Source organism: Rhinatrema bivittatum, chromosome 1 (assembly GCF_901001135.1).
Source record: "Rhinatrema bivittatum chromosome 1, aRhiBiv1.1, whole genome shotgun sequence".
Lineage (NCBI taxonomy): Eukaryota > Metazoa > Chordata > Amphibia > Gymnophiona > Rhinatrematidae > Rhinatrema > Rhinatrema bivittatum.
Window position 1 is genome coordinate 55,705,600 of NC_042615.1, and position 19,749 is coordinate 55,725,348.

A 19,749-nucleotide genomic window follows, 5' to 3' on the forward strand; every position below is an offset into this window, starting at 1 on the left:
ATCCTTACAGCCGTTGGTTGGCGCAGCAGGCCGATTCTGGGACATGAATCGTGTGGACCTGCAACGCTCGTGGGCGTTTTCTGCTTGGGGGCCTTGGATATTTAGTTTGTTTGTACCAGGCTCCCTGGTTCCCTCAGGTTCAATGCACAGTTACTTGCCGGACTCCTCTCATCATATTCTGTAGCTACGTTTCATGGTAACCTCCTTCTCCTACATTGTCTTTTGTGCTCTCTGCTGTTCACCATTTTCCCATATATCACCTTTCTTTATATTCTTTTTCAGGTGTTTCTGTGGTGTTTTGCCTACTCTTCACTATAGCCCATATTGTACTGGTCAGGGGGGGTGGGGGGTTTGGGAGGGAGGGGGGGGTTGTTGGGGATTATCCTGGAACCAGATGATGTTTTCTTTGTTCTGATGTCAGTAGCGGACTGACTCACATTCTGTTCTTCACTCTGTATACCTTGATTACTGCTTAATATTTTGTAATGTTTTTTATGGTTCCTAAATAAAAAACCGTTTAAATACAAAAAAAAAAAAAAAAACAACTCTGTTAGGGTTCACCTGGGTGCTACTGGAGCATACCACCAAGGTATAGATGGTACACCCATCTCCATACAGCCCATAGTTGTACACTTCATGTGAGGCCTGCTTCAGTTGAAGCCTCCCCTAAGGCCTCCCGCTGTGTCATGGGACCTCAACGTGGTGCTAGCTCAGCTGATGAAAGCTCTTTTTGAGCCGCTGTGCACCTGAAGTACCTGAGCTGGAAGGTCATATTTTTGGTGGCGTCACTTCAGCACCCAGGGTTAGCGAGCTCCAGGCCTTAGTGACTTATTCACCTTATACCAAGTTTTATCATAACAGTGTGGTCTTGCATACGCACCCATAAGTTCCTGCCTGAGGTGGTGATGGATGTCCATCTAAACCAGTTAATTCATCCTGCCAACATTCTTTCCCAGGCACCATTTGCACAAAGGTGAACGAGCACTGCACAGTTTGGATTGCAAGAGAGCCTTTGCATTCTACCTGGAGTGGACAGAAACCCATAGACAGTCCACCCAACTTTTCATTTCTTTTAATAGGAATAGGTTGGGAGGTGCTGTTGCCAGACACCATCCAATTGGCTAGCAGATTGCATCTCCTTCTGTTATGCCCAGGTGGGACTGCATCTTGGGGCTCATGGCAAGGCTCATTCTGTCAGAGCCATGGCAATGTCAGTGGCCCACTTGCAAGCAGTTCCCGTGGAGGAGATCTGCAAGGCTGCAATATGGAGTTCTTTCCACACATTCGCATCACATTACTATCTGGATAGGGATGGCTGACATGACAGTAGGTTCGACCAGTCTGTCCTTCGGAACCTGTTTGAGATGTAGAACTCAACTCTCCCTACCTAGGGCCTGCTTGGGTTCAAGCTATCTCTCCCCCTCTGTTACCAGAACAGTGTGGTTGTTGTGCCTGTTGGCACCGGGTTGGTGCTTGTTAGCCCTCTTTTTATGTTGGGGAGCAGCCTGTAGATAGGGATTCACACATGTGTGAGGACTACCATCTTGCTTGTCCTAGGAAAAAGCAGAGTTGCTTACCTGTAACAGGTGTTCTCCTAGGACAGCAGGAGGTTAGTCCTCACAAAACCCGGCCACCACCTCGCAGAGTTGGGTTTCCCCTATAGTTTATTGTTTACTTTTATCATAATTCTATGTTATGAGACTGAAGAGGGATCCCGTGTGGACATGTGGATTAGGGCATGCTGGGTATGCTCAGTTTGCCTAGTCAAAGTTCCAGAAACTTTGACATATGTTTTCCACACCGGGCTCCATCCAATGATGTTACCTATGTGTAAGGACTACCATCCTGCTTGTTCTAGAAGAACAAATCCTCAGCCCACCTTTGAGCTGCCAGTGAATAGAACAATAGAAATCAGAGATAATATGCAGCAGAAACCCAGAGTTACAAATTAAAGGACTTTTTTATTTTAATGGTTAGAACTTGTTTGTAGAAATTTCCTACACTTAAAAAAAAATTACAGTCTAGTTTTCATGCACAGAGAGCACTGACCTTAAGTTTTGATACAAACAAATGGAATATGCATTTAATGAGAGCATTTGGAAAAGCAGTGGTATTTATTAGTTATTTTTATTTTAAAAGACAAAATTATGTCTAATCACCACCAAAAGAAACAAAAACAAATGTCCCAATTATTATATATTTTATTATTCTGATATAGCTAATGTTGAACCATAAAGCAGGATCAGTACTTTAATTTAATTTTTTTGTTGGTTTAATTACTAAGAATGCTAGACTAGACTGGATGGTGCTGCTAGTATTTCAATGTACCATATGCATTTCTGATAAATGGGAAAAGAATAGATGACCTGGCAGAAGGCTCAGACAATAACATGTGATTTACAGGACATGAATGCAGCTACTCTAAGATTTATCTGACAGCCCTCTCAGATAGTAGACTGTTGAGTATCCGATGGAATGATTTCTAGTCTGGAAAGTCTACTACTGAGTAGCCATACACATTATTTATTTATTAGATGTTTTGGGTTGAAACCATTTTTAAATGATGTACTTCAACACTGCACAGCCATAAATTTAGCTTTAAACCCTAGAAGGGAGGTAGTGTTATTGGAATGCATGTCAGACTGAATTAGGATGAGTGACTCAACGCTTTTATAAAGTGGCCATGAATGTAATGTCTATTCTTTCAAAAATGATATTAATGTCAAATAAGCAAGAGCACTTTGCAGTAATATTAAATGAAGGATTTCTTTAAATTGATATTATATACACTTACCCACATATTGTATATGCATACAAATTTGTATAATTATACAATGTATAATTATACACGTACACACACACACACACACACATACACAGTGTGGGTGGTGGATGCCTGGAATGCATTTCCGGAGGAAGTGGTGAAGACAAACTGTGAAGGATTTCAAAGGGGCATGGGATAAACACTGTGGATCCCTAAAGGCTAGAGGATGGGAATAAATAAAAAAGCTTAACCTGCAAGGAACAGCAGTTACTACCCTTAAGAGAAACATGGGGGTAACCTGCATGGAGCAGCATTTACTACCTTGGGAAGCTTGCTGGGCAGACTAGATGGACCATTTTGGTCTTTTTCTGCCGTCATTACTATGTTACACATATATATATATACCGGTATTTACACACACAATTGTCATATTCTGAAACCAAAGATTTTCTGAATGGGTCTATGTAGAATAAGCTCTGTGTGTTATGCCTGAGAAAACAAAACTCTCAATAAATAAATAAATAAGTTAATAGAATAAAAGGAGGAGAAGTCAAATAGAAGAAACGATTTGGATTATACATTGCTATGTTCCCGTACGAAAAATAGGAAAAGGATGGCATGTCAGAAATTCCATGGATATATACACTCATACAAGCAGTGGACATCTACGTGCTATCTAAATAAAAGCAGCATGAACTCAGCAGCAATCTCTTTTTTAACAATTCAAGCATTTTCCCCAGAATCCGACTTTCTCTACCAATTTATTTTTTAATGTTGCAGCAGCAAATGGTTTCTCTAGAATGCTTTTCTTTTACAATTCAAAATATTTCAAAACATACAGAAAATACAAAAGTATTTTGTGCCACTGAATAATCAAAATGCAATACATGCCCCAGGATAATATACTTAAAAGGGTATTAAAAATTCTTTCATATTGTATACTAATAAAATCTCACACCTTGAAAGAGATTATATACAGGTATGAAATTCTATATAACCTAAATGTTTCAGTGACTCAAGTACAGAGGAGGAAATGGTGACAACATCAGAGGTTATTAATTAGTACACCCCCCAATTCCAGATTCTGAAGGTTGGCAAATTTGTAAAGTTTTAAATCAAATCTGTTAAGCGTTAAGTTTGTGAAGATACCATATTATTTATGTGATTAAAAACTAGTTTTTGACCTGATCTTTCGATCTTTGCACTCCATCCTCTCCATCTCCTCTTAGAAATTAATTAAAATTTTAGTGTGAGAGTTTGACTTCCCACCCTATCTTAGGCCAAAAAGAAGAAAAATCAATCAAACTCAGCCTCATCTCCTCCCAATATCTGCAAAATGTTGAGTAGAAATTCAATTTCATATCTCTCAAGCTTTTATGTAGCAAAAGACAGTTCACTTCTTAACAAAATAAATCACTTTTGTGATTGCCATGTTGACCTCTGAATTAGGAAAATTCAAAGTGAAAAATGTAATTATCACACACCAGAACAATCTATATACATCTGGAGCTAATTTCTGGCTTCATTTCTCACATCATTTTTTATATTCTACTCAGTACTGCTTTCTAACTTAAAAAAATGGATTTCATGAGTTATTTAATATATCATTGGTATATTTCAACTGTTTTACCTATGCAACAACCTTGAGCTCTGCCTTTTGCTACTAACTCCACTAAGTGATCACCATATCCTCACTTTGATTAGATTAGCATGAAACAGCAGTGTGACATACATGACAAATGGGAGCATTAGGGCATGTCACTTATCCCTTCCTTGTTCCGCTCCTACCATCCAAGGCTGTGACAAAGTGCAGAGGACAACACAGCGACAGTAAGTCACATTTGGGGGGGAAAAAAACCCCTCCATTCTTTAAGAAACATTTTTGCTGCATTTCAGTAACAATAAATATTGGTTATGAAAACTGCGCTTTTGGGGAGGGAACCCTCAAACCAGTTGCTATTTTATTTTTTTCAGGGGTGTCATTGGAAAGTCAAATAGAATACATAATCTCTAATAAAAAAAGATACAGGAGAGGCAGAAAAACTGATTTTACAAAATGCAATTGTTCATGCTAATTTAAAAAAAAAAATCATGGCTAGCACTACTACTGTGCTCTTCTCTATCACACAGAACATTATGAAAAAGTGTTCTCTAGAGTATTAAAAAAAACCTCCCCTTTGTAATATGACACACACATCTCAAGAGGAAGCCTGTAAGACTCCAAAAGATCATATATAACAGCATCCTCAGGCTTTTTTGGTTAAGGTCTGAGCATGAGATGGGAATGGTCCCTTCTTCATCTTTTAGCTGAGATTGAGAACTTCAAACTCCCCAGTGTCAAAACTAGTCTGTAGCCAAACTGGCAAGTTTAAACCTCCCATTCAAAACAAAATCCCATGCACACACAATTTTTTGTTAGTCTAATTAAAGGACATCACAACTTTAAAAACCATCCTAGTTTTCCAGGACCAATACAGGAAAAGAGCATTGTAATTGTCTATATAAAAAGGAAAAAAATGGCAGATTTTGAAAAGCAATGCTATGTTGCTGTCTCTGCAATAATAAGCTCACTACAAACATAACTACTCTTCACTGGTTCATTGTAAAATCCATTAGTTGTAATCTTCAGAAGTAATTGTTCTTATTGCACCTTATTGACAACATGCAGCATTGATTTTCCACACCTTCTATGATTCTTTCATTTGTATTCATGAAATGTCCATCAGCACAGTCTAAATAAATTTGGCAATATAGGCACTAAAATGAATAAATCGATGCAAAGAAACATTAATTTTGCATTATCCTTATTCATCAGGCAAGTAAACCATAAGGGCTGCAAATTAAGGTCAGAGGTTTTGAAATGGGTCAGAACCCTTGACCTCCAGACCAATAACCTTCCCATTAAAAAAGACTATTTTAAAGTTTTAAGTGGGGGAATTTACTACCAGCAAGATATTTTTTAATGACCACAAAGAAGAAGAAAAAAACTCACTAAAAACATTCTTCTATTTAATTACAACAGAGAATGCAAGTGGAATCAAAAGCAAGTATTTTTCAGCCAATAGATGTAATCCATTGCCGGCAGTCCTTAAAAGGTCATTAAGGTTTATAGCTAGAGTAGCCAAAGAGCTGGACCAGAGAAGGCTTACACTGCATGGAAAGTAATACTGACTTCAGGAATTTAGAAAATCTAATATTGTTTTAAAGATCAGCTCGTGTTGCGACTCTCATATTCCCATTGCCATCTCAAATTTAAAAACGCAGCATGGTTCACGTTGAAAATAGTTAGCAGATCACCAGATTTCAAAGTATTTACCATTTCTTTTATATCCTCTGTACAAAAGAAATATAGGCAGCCGTTCTCAGGGGACATGAACTGACACTCTGCATGGGGCAGAAACAAATCTCTTTCTATAACTTTAATATTCTTTGATTTTTATATTCGCTTTTAAAAGCTCATGGCAGTTCTTAAAGTGTCAGTTGGGAGTTGTCATGAAACAAGAGAACAAAAAGCAGCATTCTGACATGGAATTTACAGCGTGCACATTTTAAATGGTTTTGGAAGAAGGTGAAAGCTTCCATACCATTTCGGCTCATTATTTTGTTATCTACTGCTTAACAAATATCTCACACAAATGTAACAGAGCTTAAAGGTAGATCACATTAATTTGCAACAGACTCCAACAGGGAGTCTGCTGTACCCACCAAGACTTAACATTTATACTGAACAACTCACCTGAGAACAGAGAAGCATGACCAACTCCACAACCGAGCTGCTCGATTTCATACATACCAGGCCTAGGGACAGACAAGAAGAAATATCAATTCACGGCAACTGCAGGCTTGCTAATGTATTTAGCTATGATATTGAACTACCTGATAAGTCTTTCAATAACGTGATAGCAGATTTTTTAAAATTATATATATTTTTTTTTTTTTTTTTAAATAAACTCAAGAGCGGAAACAAAGCAGTTTCCAATTATAGAACTCCCTTCATAAAGAAACAATACCTGCAAATGAGGTTGAATAATCAGAGTCAACATATAAAGATCATAAGATAAGGAACCTGCTATAGGAAGCAAGGTGTCCTATCTCTTGCCTTTGGCATTAAACATGTCTTCCATTAAAGAAAAAAAAAAAAAAGAAAACATATATGTTTGCGTTTCATATTACTGGTAGCCGAGTGCCCAGCATATGCTATATTGATCACCAATATCCACATTTTGTTGGGTTGGAAAAGGAGACTCGTTACATATGCAGAGAAGGGAAATGGGTCCATGACCTTTGCTTTCTCCGTTGGTCTCTCTCCCTTCAGCCCTCCAGCTATCAATCAAGTTTCCATTTTGTTTGGTGGCAGCAGACTTCCCAAACACCCTTATTAGTACTTTGACCCTTGGCCTCACAGTAAACCTCAGCAGCAGTGCAAGCAGTTGCTAGTAGAATTCTTGATTGTTTAGAAATTAATTTGTTTTTTTTCTCCCAGTAATAAAACTGGATGAAACACTTCAATTTGATTTCTTTCCAATAAATTTGAAACAAGTGAAAGTATTTCAAATATATCCAATAAATACAAGCTCAAGCTTATACACACGTACATACGCAGATGGCCAGGAAACTGCAAACCGACAAACAAGGTAAGCATTTGCCAGGTTCACTGACTTCAAATTAGCAAACCAATATGTAGGTTTAATACACAAACAATGCTAAGTCAATTAGAGCAGGGTTTCTAATGTCCTGCAAAACGGAATTTATTTTTTCATTTTCCAGTGAAGTGAACTACAGAGTGTACAGATAATAGTGATAGTTTGAACTGTCCAACTTTGCACGAATTGGAATTTGCACCAAGCAATGTATTTGGAAAGCTAGGCTCTCATTCATTAAAACCTAGTTAGGAGATTGCAAGTAACTAATCTGGTTCAAACGTTTTGCCTATTTCTTGCCTCAAACTTTCTGTCTAATTGGCTGGTTACTTGTATTGCAATGTTAAAATTTGTTTTACTCTGGTTTAAAAGGTAGTCTTTAGTTTATAATCCCACCCGACCACCTTACCTCCTATTCTGCTTATATAGATTCTAATAAAGGAGACACCAAGATTTTCCCGAACCTTACTCATTTAAATAAGACCAATTCCTCAAACCTACATTACAAAGGGATGTAACAAAGGAAGTTTGGAAGATTGAAAGGTATGTCTCCCCTCACATCTACCATTCTAAAAATCTGCCAACAATTCCATAGAGGACAAGGAGTTAAGTAGATGCTTAAGGCGGAATCCAGAGAAACATAAGGCTTCAGTCAAAGACTTGCTCCCCAAGTAATATTGTTATAAAATGCCTTTATAGTGCAGAAGATAGTCCAGCAAAGATATTTGATATGGCACAGGAACAGATTTGAAGACAGGTTTGGACAAATGCATCAAAAGCTTACAGGGATCCTTGACATGCCAGGATACAAACCACATTCTTAGTATTGCTGAAGTAGAAAGAAGTGGTGACGATTTCATAGTCCACTTGGGAACAAAAGATCTGGCCAGAAACTAAGGAAGTGCAGTAACAGGGAGAGTTCAAAAATTTAAGGAAGGGTCTTAGGCAATGGGCAAGGTCAGTGTTGTTTTCTGAGCTATTATCTGCATAGGTAAGAGGGAGGACAAACACACCAGGACCTTCAAGAAATGGCTGAAAGTGTAAAGAAATGTGTTTTGGATATCCTGAAGACTAAAACTGCGTGTGGAAGGGGAATCAAGACCCTGCATGAATGGTTCATATACTACATCCACAGAAATTCAAACTAGATGAAGAGGGTAGACGACGGAAGCAGATGGAATCAGGTTGTCATCCCCAAAAATGAAGTTAGTGAAGAAACCCATAAATCTGTATCTCTCATAAAACAATATGAAAACAGAGAGGGAAAGGGACAGACAAAGATTTATGGAAGGAGAACACAAAGAAGAAATAACCAGAAGGCTATGAGCAGTAATGCCCTGTCAGGTTCCCTATCAAGTGTACTCACAGGTCACTAAAGGACAAACAAGGTCAGATACCAGTCTATGCTTTTACTTCAGCTGGATAATAGATGCAAATAGTTCATACTTTGAGCTTAGCAACTGAAAATCAGTAATTCCAGTCCCAAATCAAGGCTCAATGAAGCCTACAGATGGACAAGCTCAGTCCAGGTCAGGGGCAAGTAGGGTTATAGGAAAGCAGATCAAGTTCACAATCAAAATGCCATACTGAAGATCTGTGGAAAGAAGCTGGGCAACCTTCAAGTTGCTGAGAACATTCTTGTTCCTAATATTCTGTTTTCATTGATTCTCCAACCAATCCAGTCTCTCAGAAGCAGCAACTTTGAAGCTATTTCCCAGGGCTGTTCCAGGTTAGTCCACTGGTCAGATAATTCATCCTCTAATCTGAAATTCTAGATTTGCAAGACCCAGTGGCTAAAGCAGATCTAAATATTGTTGCTGTTACAGAGAAGTGGCTCAGTAAGTCTTGAAAACTGGGATATGACCATATAGAATTATAATCCATTCAGAAGGACAGGAATAGGTATAAAAGGGAGAAGAGAAGCACAATGCGGAAGAGGAGATTGTTATGGATCATCTTGGAAAGTTGAGATGGTTTTGCCATCTATAGCAATGTGATCTACAGACCTCCAGAACACAGAGAGCTGGAGAGAGATCTAGTCAAAGTCATACATAAAGCTGCAGTGAATGGGGATATTTTAATCTGCTGGATGCCAATGTGAGCATCTCAGAATCAGAAGTAGAGATATACAGGAATCTCTTCAAGGTACTCTCCTCAAGCAACTGACAACAAAGCCTTCAACAGATAGAGTAGTACTTGACCTAGCACTTACAAATATGGAAACTGTAGTGTCCAAATAGGTGGACAATTGAGCACTACTGATCATCTAATAGTGTGGTTTAATATAAAAGTGAATGCAAAAAAAGTTTCAAGGTCAGGTCATCAGATTTTAATAGTACAAACTTTGTTAAAATGAGGGCACTCAGAGTAAAGCAGAAGACCAGTAGGCTAAACTAAAAGGAGCTATACTGAAAACCTCCCCACATCCCTTCACAAACTCAAACACACTGAAGAGTCAGAGAAACAGATGTCAGAAGATAAGGCCCATTTGTGCCTTCTTACTATGTTATCACAGGTCTTAATTTGTGGCCTTCTTACTCCCTTCCTCAGTCACTAAAACCCCTTTGTAACTTTCCCATGTATGCACTACTTCTACCACTGTTTTAGGTCCTACCATCTACACCGGAATTCTGCTCCAGGTGTCTACCACCTTCTCAGTCAAAAAGTATTTTTATGCATTTATTTTCCAGCTGTCTCCACTGTACTTCATATGATGACCCCCTAAGTCCTTGAGCTTTACATCAATGGCAAAAACTTTTCTGGCACTTTATTAAAGACTGCTAGATATCAGAATGTCTGCATATCTCCCCATCTCCTTTTTTTCCTTCTCCAAAGTACATCCTTAGATTCTTCAGTTGCTTTATAGCTTATAGCACAGGTCATGCAATGTTCTGGTGGCCCTCATTTGAATTGCCTACACCTTGCCAATATCCTTTTGTAGATTTTGCTTCTAGAAAGGTGAGGTCTCAGCAGAGACTTGCTCAGAATATTATCATTCCCTCCAACTCCTCAACCCACTAGTGATACCTCACTTTTTTTTACTCAAGTTATTAGGCACAGTCCCACATTTTCTCAGAAGCAAATTCTGCAACAAAACTTAGAAAACTGTGTGGTATATTTGTATGCGTTTGCATAAAAAGTTCCATTATTTAATATGCAAACCTATTTTATGTTATTAAACTAAAATAGCTTTCCAACTTCTATGTGTCTGGATATTTTGCTTTGTTTCATTAGTTTTTCCATTTCAATTCTGTACCAACTTTCAGTCTTACCTCCCTTTCCCCTTGCTTTTGCCTTCTCTTCTCAAAATGCACTCTCATTACAGTCTTACCTTTTCTCTCATAAAGGTGTTTCTCTAGCCTGATTCCACCCCTATCCTTTACTCTCTTTCTTATACTACTTTTCTGTTTGTTACTTCCCTCCAGTCTCTCATCTTTCTATCTCTGAGCTTCACCTCTAGCGTTTCCTTTCATGCTTGTTTCCTCATCTCACCCCTCAACTTCTCATCCCTTCTCCCTCTTTCCTTGGAGCTTCTCTCACCACATTCTCTGCCTCATCCCTAGACCAAACTCCCTCGCCTCTATCCTACCATCATCATCCTTGCCCCCATTCTTTTCCCTTTCCCCCATACCAACCCAGACCCACAGGCCTCCTTCCCACTAAAAGAAAGAGGAAAGCAGTGCTTCATTCTGCACGTGCCTCCTTCCAGGCATGCAGATCAAGATTCCAGAATGTGAACTGCACGGGATATTGTAGATATACTCGTGTCACCACACTGTTCAAACTAGAAGTCTAGCATTGGATGGCCGGAGATGACATATGGCACTAAGTGCCACTCTCCTCTTCCTGCCCACAAGTGTGAGAGAGGATCAGAGAATGGAAAAGGGTAAGGGGAGGGTAAGAGACCCTGTACGCACAAGTACTTTTCCCCAGCCCAACGCTGCTCCTGCCACCTGTGGACAGCCTGGTTTCCTGCAATTCCACGGGCAAACAGTAAATTCTGTGGAAAAAAGTCTGATTTTGCTGTAGTACTGCAGAAACTAGGGTCTCTGCTATTAGCTTTCCAACTGCTTTGTCACACTGGCTGTATATGTTGACACCACCCCCCCCCCCCGCCCAAGTCTCTTTCCTGTTTAGGTGACTGCTAGTTTTCCCCTACAAGAAAGTTGTTTGGATCTTGGACTTCAGCATCCCAAATGGTGAACATACACACAAGGGAGAATATCTAGAAAAGCTGAAACAGACAAGGAAAGATATCAGGATGGCAAAACACAAGTGGAAGAAAAAAAGACTGCTAAAGAGGTAAAGCAAGGTGATAAAACATTTTTCTGATATATCTGAGAAAGGAGAATGGGAAGAGGTAGAAGTGTACAATTGAAAGGAAGAGAAATATGTGGAGGGAGAAGAGGAAAAAGCAAGATTGCTAAACAAATATTTCCGTTTGGTGTTCAATGAATACAACCCTGGAGAAGGACTGCTGCTGGGAAACAAGGGTTTATACGGGAGTGGAATAGATACCATCTATTTACAGAGCAGTTTATTTGTGCAGAACTGCTAAAACTGAGCATGGACAAAACCATGGGGCTGGATGAGGTACAGCCTAGGATACCAAAGGAGTTCAGAGAAATTCTGGCAGGCTCATAGAAGGACTGATCCAGAAGTGATGTCACAAGATTGAGAAAAGGGCAGCTGTGGTCCCTTTTTACAAAAGCAGTAACAGCAAGGAGGCTGGAAACTACAAGCTGGTGAAACAATTAATCAAGATTGCTGAAGGAGAGGATAGGAAACTGATCCGAGGCTGCCTGGTTTTTCCAGAGGAAGATCTTGTAAAATGAATCTCATTGCTCTTTTTGACTGGGTGACTAGAGAATTAGATCAAGGATGTGTGCTGGGGTGAGAGACTAATGTGCAAGGACCAGGAGAGACACCTCAGGATGATGATGACCAATCAGGATGAAGTGATCCAATGATCTAAAAGTAGTGAAAAGGTGGAGGATGCTTGGAATCCCCTCCGAGAATAGATGGGGAAGACAAAAATGGTGACAGAATTCGTAAGGATAAGGGATAAACACAGAAGGTCCCTAGTACCAAGAGGAAGAAAATAAAACACTGGGGTAACTAACCTATGATAACTTTACTGTACAGGGTTAACTTGCACAGGGCAGGAGTTGCAATTCTGAACATCCTGCTGGGCAGACCGGATGGTTCATTTTGATCTTTATCTGCCATCATTTACTATCAGGCCGATACAGTACAGCGTCGGAGCGCACTGTTAACCTGCCCTTGAACGCGCGTTTTCCCTTACCCCTTATTCAGTAAGGGGCGGAAAATGCGCGTCCAACCCGCGGCACCTAATAGGGCCCTCAACATGCAAATGCATGTTGAGGGCCCTATTAGGTATGCGTGCGGGATATAGTAAGCAAAATGTGCAGCCAAGCCGCACATTTTACTCTAAGAAATTAGCGCCTACCCAAAGGTAGGCGCTAGTTTCTGCCAGCAAAGGGAAAGTGCACAGAAAAGCAGTAAAAACTGCTTTTCTGTGCACCCTCAGACTTAATATCATGGCGATATTAAGTTGGAGGTCCCAAAGGGTGTAAAAAGTTTAAAAAAAAAAAATTTTTTTTTTTAATTGGGCCTGCGGCTGTCGGGCTGAAAACCGGACACAATTTTGCCGGCGTCCGGTTTCCGAGCCCATGGCTGTCAGCGGGCTCGAGAACAGACGCCAGCAAAATTGAGCGTCGGCTGTCAAACCCGCTGACAGCCGCCGCATCGGGTCAAAAGGAGGCACTAGGAACGCACTAGTGTCCCTAGCGCCTCCTTTTGCCCGTTTCTACCACACCACCTAATTTGAATACTGAATTGCGTGCACCGGCGAGTGGCCAGTGCGCGCGCCGGGAGAGCGGGTGTTCGTCCGCTCTCCCGTGTTTTTACTGAATCGGCCCGTATGTTACTATCAGAACCCAAGCGCATGAGGATTAAATTAAAAACAGCTACAGCAAAAAATACTTCCAAAGCTTATGTTTTCATCATCCACAGAACAAGAAAACATCTTTGCATTTATTCAGGAATGAGCTGGTTACAATTTTATTACAGCTAAAATATTCATATGCTGTTTAAGCAATTTAAAAAGATTTCCTAAAGATTCTAATACGTGCACATTAATTTCCAAATACATCTAAATACAGATGTTTTGATTTTCTAGATTAGGAAAGAAAATTAAAAAAAAAAACAACTTACTTGTACCTTCTATAAGCAATTCTTGCCCATGGCTGCCCAAAAGAGTTCGAGAAAGGAAAGGAGCAAAATCCACAAATATCTCTCTTAGCAGAGGAGCAACCTTTTCTAAAGCATGTTCAAGTCTTTCTGTAATACTGATTTAAAACAAGACAAATTAATCTGACATACTGGAATGCTAAAAAGTAAAAATATGATTTTTAAGGCAGATGATATTGCTACATACTTTATTTTGTTTTATAATTTATGGAAACATTAAAAATTACGACAACACTCAAATTTTACTGTTGAACATTCATATAAAACAGAGTTCTGCTAAAGTCAATAAACAAAGCAGCATGTCTTCAAAATATCCTTAAGATAGACTGTCCCACTACAAAATATGCAAAGCTAGCAGTAGGTTGCAGACATGGGTGTAATATCAGTAGTCCATGGTGGTGCATGTCAGGATTGTCACTGTAGGACAGTGAGCTGGTCAGTCACTCAGGGTACTGTGAGACAAGGGGCACCCTATGCACTAATGGCACTGCCTGTTGGATTGGTAAGTCAGTGGGCCAAGCACCAATGATGCTGGCCAGACAAGGACCTGGTGCAGGAGAGGCAACTCAGGCAAATGCTACCTGCAGAGAGTCCGACTCCTTAAAGACACAGGTGTTTCTGAGTTCGCAGTACTGAAATATCTCTACTGCATCCCTGCAGCTTTAAGGGAGTAAACTTGGCTAGAACACAGCTTTTAACCTAGCTATTCCTCTTCAGTGACACCAGCACCTCTTTATCCACAACCATGCAATTTGCTGATGAGCTGTCTGAACTTCATGAATGCAGAAGAGGTACTGGCACTACAGAGGAAGAAGCAGCCACATTAGAATGAATTGCTAAGGCATAAAAGCAGGCTGGAGTCTTCGAAATCATCGTGACTGCCTGCTTGCAGGTACTGTGGAGCACATTATACCTTGCTGTCATATTGTATGGCTCTACATAACCCCTGATGAGAAGCAGAAGAGGGGAATAAACCATGGACATGCTGCAGGGTCCAAGTTAGCTGCAAAGTGTTTTTGAGTTACTCTGATGAACGTCCACGTGTGTGTGTGTGTGCGTGTGTACATACACCTTTTCACAGATGTCAATATTCAGTCAGCCATATCTGAAGCCATGCTGGCCAAACATCCAGTCGAAAGTTACCTGAAGAAAGTTGTCCGGGCAACTTTAGGGCTGCTATTATCCAGAGTTACCCAGGCAACTTTGAGCGGACAGCACTGCCCGGACAAAGTGAAGCAGCACCCTTGGAATGTTCCCAGTCTGGCCTTTTTTTTTTTTTTTTTGGCCAGGTAGATTCTGACTGGGAAATAATTTGGCCAGACAAAATTTAACTGGAGAGCAGTGGAAAAAATGTAAATCCCAGGAATAGTTCAGCTATGTTAGCCAGACAAACCATATACACATCAAAGCTGTTCCGATTTTCCAACTGAAATACATTCTTTAAAATAAATTTTCACATGAAAGTGAAAAATCATTTAAGTACAGTGATCTGCTGTGGGCATCCTTTTTGATGTGGGTTTTTTCTTTGTTTTTTTAAAAACTTGTAAGAAGCACAGGAAGAGACTTGTTTGAAGCTCCTGGTGGCAGGGGGAGGGAAGGAAAGTGAGGACTTGGAGACTAGGGGACAGTAGGAACAGGGAGACTAGGTGGGGAAGAAAATAGCACTTGGATTGTGGGGGAAGAGGGAGTAGTGCAGAGATTCAGAGATTGGGGGAAAAAGTAGGGACTTGGAGAATGAAAAGGGACTGGGGGATTCAGTGATTGGATAGGAAGTGTTAGAATGACTGGTGGTAGGAGTGAGCGGTGTGAGATGGGGCTGTTAATCATGAAATCTTCATATTCCATCTGGCAGAACTAGGATTCTCTGGCATACCCATTGCCTGGTTCAAGTATTTCCTCCAGGACCACACTCCTATCCCCACCCACTTCATGTGGTATAACCCCCAAGGCTCTATCCTCTCTGTTCAACATTTATTTGGCCTCACTGGGCAAGTTAATCAGGTCTTGCAACATCCCTTTCCATATCTATGCAGATGACATTCAACTCCTCTACCCCACATGTAGACCACGAGCGAGCCATTCAAAACCTAAATATCTGCCTGATGAGGATTGCAGACTGGTTACATTGCAACAAACTGAAGCTCAATCCCCAAAAAATCTGAAGTACTTTGGACAAGTAAACTAGATAATTCTTCCATATCCTCCAAGATTATCTCGGAAGGATCCTTCATACCATACAGCCACCAAGTCTGCATTCTGGGTTTCACCCTAGACTCAAACTCACCATGGAAGCTCAGATATACTCTGTTGCCAAAGCTGCCTTTTTCTATCTTCAACAACTTCGTCATCTCCATCTGTTCCTTGATGTTCCTGCTTATGCCACCATCATTCAAGCTTATGTCATCCCCCCATCTAGACTACTGAAATTCCCTCTACGTTGACCTTCCCAAAAAAAAACTTATCCAGAATGCTTCAGCATGGACCCTGCCCAATGCCAATAAGTTTGATCAGTGACTCCATTTAAATTTCTGCACTGGCTGCTAATTGCCCTCTGCTCCATTTTAAAAGTTCTGGTCCTGGCCTACAAAAACTCTCAAAGGCCAAGCTCTATACTATATGACCAACCAAATCTCCCTGTACACATTGGCTCGCTCACTTTGCATGCTACTAAATACCTGCCTGATAGTGACTACTCCCAAGGAAATTTCGCTCATCAGCATGAGAAGACCCACCTTTACTGGCTCAGCCCCCGCCCTTTGGAATTCCCTGGCACTGGACATCAGATGCTCTCCGGACCTCCTGACCTACAAAAAAAAATCTGAAAACCTGGCTATTCACCGAGGCCTTCGGACACTAGTGGAGGCATGTAACCCCTGTCCACATGCTGTTGCTGTTTCTACTGTTCTATTTAGTTGTTCTGTAAACTGGATTGTTCTTCTATGTAGTCATTGTTGACGACTCATTATTGTATGTCTCGCATTGTTATTAGTGTATTTCTTGCATTGTTCATTGACTTAGCCCTATATTGTCATTGCTGCTCGGCTAGTCTGTAACTTGCACTGATCTCACTTGCTGAAAGAGCATGTAACAAACAAACAAGGATGATAATTATGTTGGAGGGGGTTCAATCTGGGGAAAAAAATAAATAAAAGGGAGGGGGGCCATCCACAAAAGTCTGACCAGGGCCCTATAAAGTGGTTAAAGCAGCCCTGGATCCAGGACAGGAGGAGCACTGAGCACAAATGTGGAGGAGTGAGGCAGCTGGGTCTAGGTGGGCAGGATGGAGAGGGAGAGAATGCAGGGAGGTAGGGATAAGATGGAGAGAATTCTGGAGGGAGATTGCGAAAGTAGGGATGGAGAGAAGGATGGACAGAGAGAGGAACGATAAGAGGGATAATACCTGGAGAGGCAATGAGGGGGAGCAGAAGAGAACATCAGGAAGGAAAAGGGGGAGATAATATATGCTGGAGGGCACCATTTGCCTAGAGCCAACACTGGTGCCTATGCATCAACTTAAAAAAAAAAAGTGGGCCATGCACCACCAGAGATGCTCGAGAGTCTAGGGCTGTCTGAGGCATGAGATAGGGAGGCTCTTTGAACAAGCAAGAATGAGGAAGAAAAAGGAAAAAGGATGGGAGGAGGAGTTTGCAAGCTCTCAGCTTCTACTGGTTCTGCTTTCCCACAGCTACTGCAGATGTGGGAAACCAGCACCATCAGAGACTGAAAACCTGCAAACTCTCCCTCCACTGCGAACCTGTGAAAATCCTTCCTGGGCATACTTGGGAAATCTCCTAGAGCCATCCTCTCCCCTCCTGTTCTCTGCAAGCTGCCTCAGATAAGAGAGAAACAATAGGAAGAGAGGGGCTAGATTAGGAAGAAGAATTTTGCCTTGTTCTGTCAACTGTAACCTTATCCCTCCCTTCCTGTTCCCTATCCAACAAGAGGGGAGGGGTTGGATTAGAGAGCAGTTTCTCTCTTCTCTATTTTAGCTGTCTCCCCCCCCCCCCCCCCAATTCCCTGCAGCTACATGGAAGAGGAGAGGAGGGACTACAGCAAGACGCAAACTATTGTTCTCTTCTGAGTAAGATGCCTAGGGAGGAGAGCCCCATGGTGACAGGGAAGGGGGATAATGCTAAGGACCAGCATCAGGACTGTGTGGGAGAGTACTGGAGTATTCCTGAAAGGTGGAAGGTGAGAAAACGTTTGTGTGATATAGTGTGGGCCCTCCCCCCTAGCTCATTCACACGGAATCTCAGGATGACCACAATTTAAAACTTCCCAGGTACGTTACTGGAGCCTGGTGCAAAAGCATGTGCCCACATTTTGCAACTTCTAGGTTCCAGCTGACTGCTGAGAATGGGAACCACTGCTAAGTGACTCGAGACTAGGGATTATTAAAAATCAGCCTATTCCTATCAAAACGATTCCAGCTCAATGTTGCTTCACACTTTGACCTGTATGGTCAAAGCATAAGGTGGCAAGGAGATAGTGTAATTTTGAGAATACTGAGCTAGATAGGAGGTAAGCACCTCTCCTGCCTGTGGACTGGGATTGAGGAGATTCAGTAGGCTTCCAGAAGTGCTGGAAAACCATATTGTTGTGTATTGGGAGTAGCAGGAGTATTGGAGTCTGTGGTGTCACAGAGGCAGGATGTCTTTTTTTGTGTTAAAGGGGTTGCCAAAGAGGCTAATGGTAGCCCCATGGTGCAAGGTTGCTGCACCAGTCTTTTCCTCACCACTACCTTATCCTGATGCCATTTTCTCATAATTACATGGCCATGAGAAAGTTAATTCACTTTGGTGCATAGGGGGATATAAGCTTAGAAGCTCATTATCCCTCTGACTTAAATAATTAGCATGAATTTAATTTGTTTTCAAATCACATGGTTGCAGTACATTTTCTAGAGCAACAACTAACTTAAGCAGTCATCCTACACTTCTGGGTTGCAGAAGTCCCATTACTGATTTCTTACCTCATATTTGAAGCCGAATCCTCAAGTACTGAAGAAACTGCAGGGACAGCCGGCAACTTTGCATTTGATGATTCGTTACCTAAATAAGCATTTTAAAAAACAGAATACTTTAAAAATAAGGCTGTAATTGACCTAAAATTCTGATTTATGTAAAAGTGCAGAGATTAAGTATTTTAACAATTTTTAGGAGTTAATAGATCACCGAATACTTCACCTTTTTTGACAAAATTACCACAAACACCAAGTGGGAAACCCTCTCATTTTGAAGGAATCTTTCTGTCACGAGACACTAGGACCAGTCTAAATTAGATGATGTAACCCACATACAATGCTAGCATAGAAACATATGGGGAAAATCCCCAGGTCAATGCATTGTGCCAGGATCCCAGAACTGGTTCTAAGATCCCAGCATGGGTTCCAATTCAGCCAGCTCAAAGGAACATAAGGAAAAGCCAGGTAAAAAAAACAAAAGGGGAGACCGGTACCTGCAGCCCCCCTGTTTCAGCCGGACCTGTCATTAACTACACGTCTTAAGCGACGGCAATTCCTCGAATTAAGGCAAAGAGTATTGTCATTAGGTTTCTCATTTATGTTAAAGTATCCTTGCCGTTGTGTGTTAAAAGAGGAACGGAATCTTTTGTTTTTACTCAAGTGGAACATTTAAACCAGTTTGTTGAGTCACGTGTACCCATAACCTCGTCACCGGTTGAACCCTGATATACAGGGATTAGAAATAAGCCAATTGTATGGTTGCTGATTATCTAAAGTATTTTTGCTTTTTGCTTCAAAATTCTTCTTTTGTAAATGCCAACTGGGCTCGGATTTTCTTTGTTTCTTAAATAATAAGCTAAAATGTATTGTAAGTTTTTCCAACATTATTAATGATTACCAATTAGATTTATGTTAATCAATGATTATATAGATTTATGTTGTTGGAAATTTATTATTATTGCTACAATACAATAATGTATTTGAATCATATATATGATTATGTAATATGAAAATATATAAATTAAAAAAAAAAAAAAAAAACTTGGGACAGGACAGTGCCCCATTTGTTTTATTTTTACCTAATTCTAAAGCTTTCCTGATACAGAATT

At 40.7% G+C, this 19,749-nt stretch overlaps 1 protein-coding gene across 1 annotated transcript in view; it reads right to left on the reverse strand.

Moving 5' to 3' along the window:
* Nucleotides 1-19,749, reverse strand: part of LRBA (LPS responsive beige-like anchor protein) — a 1,658,631-nt gene that overhangs the window by 1,095,586 nt on the left and 543,296 nt on the right. Inside the window, 3 exon segments of the mRNA XM_029605291.1 lie at nucleotides 6,501-6,562; nucleotides 13,642-13,775; nucleotides 18,650-18,728. Of these exon segments, the coding sequence (XP_029461151.1) occupies nucleotides 6,501-6,562; nucleotides 13,642-13,775; nucleotides 18,650-18,728 (275 nt within the window).